The sequence below is a fragment of the Octopus bimaculoides genome, chromosome 16 (genome assembly GCF_001194135.2).
Source record: "Octopus bimaculoides isolate UCB-OBI-ISO-001 chromosome 16, ASM119413v2, whole genome shotgun sequence".
In the NCBI taxonomy this organism is placed as follows: Eukaryota; Metazoa; Mollusca; class Cephalopoda; order Octopoda; family Octopodidae; genus Octopus; species Octopus bimaculoides.
The window spans coordinates 25,011,230-25,022,051 of record NC_068996.1 but is presented as its reverse complement, the minus strand read 5'-3'; the positions used below and the strand labels follow the sequence as shown (position 1 = coordinate 25,022,051).

Genomic DNA, 10,822 nt, shown 5'->3' with positions numbered 1-10,822 from the left:
TAGAACTGCCTTAGCATCGTTGTAACAAGCAGGAAACTTGTGTTCTGGTGCCAACCGATATTCAACATTCACTACACAACATTCAGCTTTGCTGTAAGAAGAAAAAAAAAAAAGAAATAAATATATACATAAATAAACATACATCATACACAGACATACACACATGTGTGTGTATAATGTAAAAATAAAATTAATTTCACACTAATTTTAGATTTGACTTTTTATTTTACTGCTGCATCAAAGAAGCTCCTACATGGTCACACCACATACTAGAAATAGTAACCAAATATCCCTCAAAATGTACCTAACAGTATTACAAGACAAAAAAAAAAAAAAGATACATTGGGTGATGTAGTCTGAAGTACACTAATCCTGAAAATAGGATGGAATGGTTGTAATTGAAACTAGAATGCTTCTGATCAGTGCCAAATTTGAGCTACACAACAAATGTCTGATGCTTGTATAATGAACAGGACGAGGTTCTTTTTTTTTTGTTTTGTCTTGTTTTCTAATCTTTGATATTTGTACAACATTGTAGCAATTGCATTTAAAGCTGTGTTGTTAGCTTAATATGAATCTTTCTACTCTGAATTCTGATTAAAACTTATTTTCTGTGAACCAGCTAAACTAATGCAATAATTATATATGTGCCTTGCTTACTAATTATAACACAACGAGGAAATGGAAATAGCAATTAGTTTTTACTGTTCAACTTGTAGCTCAGAGATCTGGAACTCTGATACATACATATATATCTTTTACTTTTTCCTGTTGTTGGAATCAGATCATACTGCAGCTCAACTTTGAAGGGTTTTAGTCAAACAAATTGACACCGGAACTTATATTGTTTTGTAAGCCTGGAACTTATTCTATCAATATCTATGCTGAACTGCTAAGTTACAGGAACATAAACAAACTAGCACCTGTTGTCAAGCAGTAGTGGGAGAAAACACAGATAGAGACACTCACACATAAACAGGCTTCTTTCAGTTTCCATCACCTAAACCTGCTCACAAGGATTTGGTCAGCTCAAGAATATAATAAAAACTCTTGTCAACTGAACTCAGGACCATGTAGTTGGGGAGCAAACTTCTTACCACACAGCCACCCCCACATCTATATAATGGATAAGGGAGTTTAGCCATAACCTTATTACAAGGTCGGTCTAGAAAGCCAAAAATGGGCCCTCCAGAATACCTGAATGGTTCTGGCCCACCTCACCCATAAAAAGGGGAAGAAAAAAAACTGAATTTTGCGAGGGTCAACCCCAGGGTTCCAAAACACGTCTTGTTCCTCCTTGCAAAATTTCTCTAAGGTCCTGTGTGTTTGTATGCATATATATATATATATATATATATATATCATCATCATGCAAGCTTCGTTTTTAACCTTTATTGCTTTAGCATTCAAACTAGCCATATCCGGCCCAAATATTCTTTTTTTTTTTTCTTTAATCAAACTGGCCAAGTCCAGCCTCTTACATCTACCCTGCACTGTCACTCCAAAAATAAACAATCATATCATTGAAACCTCAAAACTGAGATAATTCACAATTAATTCAAAGCAATGTGAATAAACAAGCATGACACTTGACAGAATAACCTGGATGCTGAAAGTCCTGTACCACAAGTGACTGCAGTTGTTGTTGAGCCCCTAACTGCGCATAACCACAATCCAAATTGTGTTTGTTGCTTCTTCATCTGGTTGGCGTTAGGAAGGGCATCCAGCTGTAGAAACTCTGCCAAATTTAGATTGGAGCCTGGTGTTGCCATCTGGTTTCACCAGTCCTCAGTCAAATCGTCCAACCCATGCTAGCATGGAAAGCGGACGTTAAACGATGATGATGATGTAACATCTGCCTTCCATGCTAAGATGGGTTGGATGGTTTGACAAGAGCTGGCTAGGCATGAGCCTGCACCAGACTTATGTGCTTGTATCGTTGTATATATATATATATATATATATATATATTAGTCAGAGGCACATGACCATTGACAGGACCTTTAAGACTAGTGAGGAAGAAGTTGAGGAAGTTTTTGAACTTCAAACTGGAGACCTGCCCAGGATGTTTGCATTTAAATGCATCCAAGGTACCATGTGATGCTGTTAAACAGGGCAATGGATTTAGTCTAATGTTTGCAACAAAGTGGATTCCACAATAAGCACTCAACATATTAGATAGGGACGTTAAGTTGAATGGCATATTAGGTCCATTATCCATGTAAGTCATGGTAGGATTTGAACTCAGAACAGGGAACTACAACAAATATTGCAGGGCATCCAGTCCAATATTCTTACATTGCTGCCAATCCATCACCTTGGATTGATACATTTTTCTTATTTTCTTTTTATAAATCAACCCCTAAAATAATGATGAGAAGCAAATTTGACCTCAGTGGGAATTGAACCGAGCATAAAGAGTCAAACCAAGTACAACTAACCAACTAATGCTTTAATATATAAAAAAGAGAAAGGAAAAAGAGAAACAAGTGGAAAGATGTATTGACTGAATTCAATGTTTTCTATCTTCTAAATTGGATTCACTCTCTCATTATCATGTGGCTTCCTTGTCTCTTTTCTATAAGTATTTTCATGGACATTGTTCAGCTGAGCTCCCTTCTCTGGTTCTTCTTTTAAGAACTTATCAGCGATCTACTAGACTTGCATCTAGTTCTCATCAATATACTGTGCTACCTACTAAGTGTCGTAAAGCACTTTACAGTACCAGTTCCTTCCCTCGCACCTCTGAACTTTGGAATTCCCTTCCACAGTCTTGTTTTCTTCTTCAATATGACCTCCAGTCTTTTAAATCTAATGTACATAGTCACCTACTGACTTCTGTCTAGCGTCCATTTTATTCTAATAGCTCTTAGGTTTTCAGTGGCATAAGGACCTTGTAATGAGTGAATGCTTTAAAAAGAAAAAAAAAATGTTGCTGACAAAGGGTTTAATCCAGTGGTCCTCAACCAGGGTCCACATAGACAAAATAGTAATTTCGAAAGAATTATTTTTTAAAAATTAGATTTAAACATCAAATGGCTATGGGGATCCACCAGAATAAAATAGTAACGGTTTAAAGGTGAAAAAAACAAAACAAAATGGTGAAGAACCACTTGTTTAATCCATTGATTATTATGCCTCAAAGTTAATACAAAGAAATAATCAACAATAATGCAAAGAGATATGGTGACTCCCACCATGCCCACCACCCTATATTGATACTTGTACCAATTGCAACTAATTATGACAGCCACAGATTTAGATTATTTAAGCCCTTTTCCAGCCTTTATTTTGTAGACCGATAAAAAAAAAATTAAAAGCAATCCAGATGGACTTTACGCAGCTTTCTATAAGAGATCTTCAGACCATACAGAGATGTAATATTCAGGTAAGATCTAGTAACACATCTGAGTGGATACCGACACTACTCCGACAGATGAGCACAGACAGACATGGTCAGAAAAAGGAGTACAGCCAGACAAAAGAGTACAAACAGACAAAGGAGTACAGACAGACATGGTCAGACAGAGGCATACAGACACATATGTTCAGTTAGACACAGCCATACAGACACTTACTCATCTGTCTGACAAGAAAAGCACGGTCTTACAGACTAGCATGGACAGATGTGGTCAGTCAGATGGACACGAAAACCAGTCAAACATTTAGATACAAACAGATGTGGTCAACCAGATGAACAGACAGTGACAGATACAATTGCACATGGACAGATATGGACATAGGTGAACAACACTGATGAGCTTCCACACGTGGTCAGACACAGACTCAGAGACATAGAAACAGGCAGGCACACAGGCACATGGACACGCAGGCATGTGATCATACAGACAGACATGACCAGAGAGACAGATATACATACACATAGAGATCGTTGCCAGTGCCCCTGGACTGGCTCTTGTGCAGGTGGCATGTAAAATACACCATTCTGAGTGTGGCCGTTGCCAGTACCGCCTGACTGGCCTTCGTGTGGGTGACACATAAAAGCACCCACTACAAACTGAGTGGTTGGCGTTAGGAAGGGCATCCAGCTGTAGAAACTCTGCCAAATCAGATTGGAGCCTGGTGTAGCCATCCGGTTTCACCAGTCCTCAGTCAAATCGTCCAACCCATGCTAGCATGGAAAGCGGACGTTAAACGATGATGATGATGATGATGATAGATATACATATATATATATAGACAGACAAAGACAAAAAGACAGATGACTGTGACAGTTAATAACTCTATAGCTAAAAGTGCATTTAAACTGAAATGTATTATTCCTCTACATTATCATCATTATCATCATCATCAAGAACAATAATAGAAGGTGCATTCAATCAGAAAGTGATGCAAGTAAAAAAATCAATAGAATGAGAAAGAATAGCAACACTCACACAGCTAATATTTTACATGTATCTTCAACATTGTTTCTTGACCCCATTATATATCCGCCTCCATGAAAGTAAACCATTATTGGTGTGACTACAGGTGAGTTTTGTGGGATATAAATTGTTATGGGAATTCCAACTGAAAATAGAAAGAGATATACATAATATATATTCATAAGTATGCACACACATATATATGAAACAAGCATGTGAAAATAGCAAACACAAATGTGTGTGTATTATATATATAGAAATATATATATATATATATATATATATAAATACACACACACATAGACACAAATTCAGATAGAGGGTGAAGAGTGATGCAGTGGTAACTGCTTATTACAATTGCAGATAACGCTATCAAATGGTTATTAACAATATCAGTGGGTGCCAAGTAACAATATCATTGTCATATCCTCTGCTTAATGTTCTCAACTGCTCTGTATTATTGTAAATGTTCCATCATAAAATTATCACAATAATCAGCTTCTGCAATGTATTCACACACACACACACAATATATATACATAGCATATGTACATATGTGTATGAATCTTAACAATTTTATATTAATCTGATGGGTTACTCTATACTTTTGTAGAGGACAAATTTATTATTCTTCTATAAGAATGTTGTTGACAGTGATTTCAGTTTCGGCTAGCTAAGCCATTTGACAATGGGTTAGCTGACTGAAACTTCGAAGTCAAAATACAGCCAACATTCTTGTATAATTATATATTTATGTATATATATATATATATATATATATATATATATATATATATATATATATATATATACATACACACATACATACATATATACATACACACACACACACACACAGAGGGTGAGGAGTGATGCAGTGGTAACTGCTTATTACAATTGCAGATAACGCAGGAGTGGCTGCGTGGTAAGTAGCTTGCTTACCAGCCACATGGTTCCGGGTTCAGTCCCACTGCGTGGCACTTTGGGCAAGTGTCTACTATAGCCTCGGGCCGACTAAAATCTTTGAGTGGAATTGGTACACGGAAACTGAAAGAAGCCTGTCGTATATATGTGTGTGTGTGTGTGTGTCCCAACATCGCTTGACAACCAATGGTGGTGTGTTTACGTCCCTGTAACTTAGCGGTTCAGCAAAAGAGACTGATAGAATAAGTACTAGGCCAATTTGCTCGACTAAAGGCGGTGCTCCAGCATGGACACAGTCAAATGACTGAAACAAGTAAAAGAGTAAAGAGTATATATGTGTGTGTGTGTGTGTGTGTGTGTGTGTGTGTGTGTGTGTGTGTGTGTGTGTACACATACATTACACAATGTGGATACATGCAATGTATGTTATTTACATGTATGTAAATGTGTGTGTGTGTGTGTGTGTGTAGGTTGGAGAACACAAACATCTAGATAAGTATACATGATATATTAGATATTTGAGAAAATTTGTGCATGTGTGTACACATGTGAGTGTTCATCTCTCACTCTTGTTTGTATGTAGCTTAGCTTTTTCCTACAACTTCTCCATGAAGTATAAAGGTTCAACTTCACTTCAAAATCTTCAAATAGTCAAAGACAAAGTTTGTGCTACCTGCTGGGAGACATGTTTTATACTTGAATTAACTGGTAATGATGTCTGGCAGAAATGCAATATAACTAAAAGCTTCTTTATCTCAAACAACCAAAAGTCTTGGGGTCATTTGCATCATGCTGTTAAAACACTGAACCATCAATTGCAATTCAGCTTTGACTGAAGTACTTTGATAACCTTGCTGAAAACCTGCCGTAAACTTGAAAGTATTAACCTCAGAAGGTGTGCTCCAGTATGTAAACGGAACACACACAGATGAAATTTATAATGCAGCCCTCACTGATAAGCTTAAGAATATAAATAGCCAAGAACTACAAAAATACATCTTCCCTCAACCTAAGTATACTGAAGTCAATAATTTAGTAATAGAAATTTTGAAATAGAAATATCATATTATAGCAACTCATTAATAGTATAGGCCAGTGGTTCTCAACTAGGGTCCATATAAGACTTTGTTGTTAAAATTTATCTGCAATAAATCAGTTATATTTCTACAACACACAAAATATTTTAATTTTTATTATACAATTCCTAATATTTAATTATAAAAATATAATAGGATTTTTTAGACATCAAATTGCTATGAAGTGAAATAGGAATCAAAGGTGTCCAAAGGGTAAAAATGGTTGAGAGTCACTGGTATAGGTCAATGAAAATGAACCCCAATTCACTGTAGATGAGATGAAAGTCTGTTCTGTTATTTTTGAACAGGCTTCAGCAGCATGAAGTTGGAATTAGATTCTTTAATGTTCATTGTGGAACTAGAAAAATATTCATCAATTTATTGCTGACCAAAGTGTCAACATAAACACACAGCTATTGCAGTTGCTTTTTCAGGTATTGCTATCATGCTATATCACACTCTTTACTTAGGACTATACAGTACTCTCTGCATTCAAGATACCTCTTGGCATTTTTGTAAACAGATGCATTATTTGTTCCCTTGTACAAGAATTCAAAAATCTGTCAAGATCTTAAGATGAATGATGACAGAATTCTAAAGCAAGTCTTTTATGGACATCTAAAAGTTCACAACATAAGGTTGGTAGATCGTTACAATGGTATAAAGACAAATTTAAGGATAAATTAAAATGCATCAATACAATATAAAAGACAATAAGTTGGAGGATACTGCAAAAAGACCAAAATGACTGGAGAAGATGGTGCCTTATAGGACTAGTAAACTTTGAAGCGTAAGAATGCTTCACCACAACCAACTGCATGAAAATGGAAAGCGAAATTATCAAAATATGAATAATCTTGCAAATTTACATTGTCACAATTGTGACTTTGCTGCCAGGTTAGATACTGGCTCAATTAGCCATCTTTGTTACTCATGCTGCTCAAAGTAATAAGTTTGATATATACAACTTGTAATCGATTGTGTAAAACACCTTCAGGATTGAAAATAAATATGCACAGTGTGTGCGCACATTTGTGTCTCCTTGTCTTGACATTGCATGGTAGGTGTAAATGAGTATCACTGTTGTACAAGCAGTGTCATTCGTTTCCAATATTCTGCAAAAACATGTCTGACCAAGAAATATTCCACTGCTTGAAAACAGGCAAAGGTTAGCAACAGGAAGGGCATCAGGCTACTGAAAATCTGCTCCAATAAACTCCATCCAACTCATACAAGTATAGAAGAGTAGACACCGAATTGCTGATACTTTCAGCTTTTCTTTAAAATACCTTTGTGTAATAATTCTTAGAACATATTTATTTTGCAGATGGATTTTAACAGCAGACAACAAGCTATCTGAAAAATTATGAAAAGCCTGGACTGAGCTGAATGTTTACAATATTCAAATTGTTTGAAATCACAAAGCATCAGCTGATAGGCTACATGTGTTTGTTTGCTCTCAGTTTCTCTCAAATTTGTTTTAAAGCAAGAATACATATTGTTTTCATATACTCTAAGTAATGTTTACATTAACTTTTTTTTAATCATAAAGCAAAGTCTCTGTAGAAATATTTTGAAACTGTTCACTCACAACCATCATTCATACCAGCTTAAATCATGGAAAAACACTAAGTTGTGCAATCATATATTTACCTTTATATATATATATATATATATATATATATATAATCATTATAATAAATGTAAAATTGTGTCTGTCTGTCTGTCCAGGACCCCTGTATCTCAGTTTACATTTGCTCTACATTGGCATATTATATTTTTTGGGAATCATGATGATCTGGAGATGGAAAACCTTTTTCTAGATTTTAATTCCCATATATATTTACTTAAGCCTTAATTGGAGTATAATAGGTAGATCTCACTCCTATAATATTGGGAATAAAATGGGTTTATTATGCATAACAGAATTTATGAAACTACTACAGTCTAGAGATTTCTGCAGAGTTCCCAAACCCAGAGCAAGACATTCAGATCTACAACAATGTGAAGGCCCTGTGGAAGCTTTAACCTTTCGTCTCCTTGCATGGAGAATAATAAGAGCAACAAAAGGTTCCCCAGACCATTCGTTCAAGAAACACAAACCGGACATGATGGTTATCCATTCTACAGGCAGTGCAAACCTGAACATGGCGGTTATACTGCAACACTGAAGACACACCAGCAAGAGGTTGAAGTTGACAACAGATGGATTGTGCCATACAACAAACTCCTATAGAAAATATTTGAGGCACACATCAAATCAAGTAATTCTGTTAAGAGCATAAAATACATCTGCAAATGCATCAACAAGGGGTCCGATATGGCAGTTTTTGGAGTCAATGCACATGAACAGCAAATGGATGAAATAAGACATTATCAACTGGGAAGATACATATCAAACAAGGCGATTTGGCGTATATTTGGCTTCCCACTTCACAGACAGTATCCAATCATTTGCACCCTGGGAATTACTGGGTACACAACCTAATAAATACATATATACACGCAAAAACACACATATATATATGTATATATACATACACACACACACACGCGCACACATGTAAATTCTGGATGTAAAGAGCAGTAAATGCTGCCAAGAATTTTAATCGACAAAGCTACACATCTACAATATTATATCATATATATATATATATATATATATATATTAGTACCTGTGTCTTTATGTTTATTCTCCACACCATTTGACAACCAGTGTTGGTTTGTCTACATCTTTATAAATTAGTAATTCAGCGTAAGAGACAAACAGAATAAGTGCTAAGCTTAAAAATAAGTTCTGAGGTAGATTCATTTGACTAAAAACCCTTCAAAGCAATATCTCACCATGGTTGCAATCCAATGATTGCAACAAGTAAAATATGAAAGATAGCACTTATAAAAATAAAACAAAAGGGGGGGGGACATCCCAAACATAGCCTAGTCACAAATTGAATGTGCTTAAACAGGCTAGGTCTGATGCTGGGTTAAATAATAACCCAATTGTAGATATTTCACATGATAAATATGTTCATCATTACCATCAGAATGTTTAATTCAATTTTAAACATTGAAACATTCAAATAGAGCAATAAAGAAGATGGTGAAGGGTCACAGCAAACAAGCCTAAATGTTGTTTGGTGTTTATTTCATCGTAGAAGAAAACTTGGGCCAAGATAAAAAGGTCAGGCCATTATCGAAATATGTCGGTACAAAGTTACTATGAAATAGCGTCAACATATTAGATTAGATTATTTTTCAAGTCTGTTTAGGAATGTAAAATAATCTCACCAGAGGGATCAACAGTAACATTTTTTAAATTAAAGCAATAGAGAGGCACGCACGCGCGCGCACACACACACCCACACCCACCGTATATCTACTGCTTAAAATACTGCCTACATAAACGAGCATATGCTTTCATAGTCAGCCTTACACACAAACATGCTATCTTTCACCACTGTTTCTACAAATGTACAAGTATCAGCATTTATACAGAATCTGTGTCGGATTAACCTAGTACCATACACCACAGAATTCACATTTATAGGGGTACCCCACCACCACCACCACCCTAAATGCTTCATTGCTACAATACTCTACACCCTTCGATTTCTATGAATGACTGGATCAATAAATAGTGATCCAATACCTGGAATAATTCCAAGAGCCAATATAGTTTACATTAGATGCCTGCAAGGTATCAGTTTTGTTTCAGTACCTCAGCTATTCTGAGGCAGGGCTGTGTGGTTAAGAAGCTCACTTTGCAACCACGAGGTTTTGGGTTCAATTCTACTGCATGGCACCTTGTGCAAGTGTCTTCTACTATAGCTATGGACCAACCTATGCCTTCCAAGTGGTGTGTGTGTGTGTGTGTGCCACTTGACAACCATTGTCATTTTGTTTACATCCCCATTACTTAGCAGTTCAGCAAAAGATACCAATAGAATAAATACCACACCCAAAAATAAGTACTGGCATCAATCTGTTTGACTAAACAATTCAAGGTTTAAAGAGATAAAAATTACTATACTGCCTTCATCTTTTACTAATGGCTGCGTATCCCAGGTGGATCTAACATGTACAATATTTTCAAGATCCAATATACTTTAAATTAAATTGCAATAAAATCAATGGATAATTGGAAGAGTCACTATTTTTGTCAGATGCTAATAAATAGTTATACAATCCTAAACTCAGGAATGCCCTAAACTCAGAAATGCCCTAAACTCAGGAATGCCCTAAACTCAGGAATGCCCTAAACTCAGGAATGCCCTAAACTCAGAAATGCCCTAAACTCAGAAATGCCCTAAACTCAGAAATGCCCTAAACTCAGAAATGCCCTAAACTCAGAAATGCCCTATACTCAGAAATGCCCTATACTCAGAAATGCCCTATACTCAGAAATGCCCTATACTCAGAAATGCCCTATACTCAGAA

General features: G+C 36.0%; 1 protein-coding gene across 1 annotated transcript in view; it reads right to left on the bottom strand.

Moving 5' to 3' along the window:
* The window catches only part of LOC106877203 (carboxylic ester hydrolase LipN), a 99,651-nt gene that overhangs the window by 58,056 nt on the left and 30,773 nt on the right, over nt 1-10,822 (bottom strand). Inside the window, exons 2-3 of the mRNA XM_052973475.1 lie at nt 4,398-4,530; nt 7-91 (exon numbers count right to left, since the gene is read on the bottom strand). Coding sequence (XP_052829435.1) covers nt 7-91; nt 4,398-4,530 — 218 coding nt within the window. The remainder of the gene's footprint in view (nt 1-6; nt 92-4,397; nt 4,531-10,822) is intronic.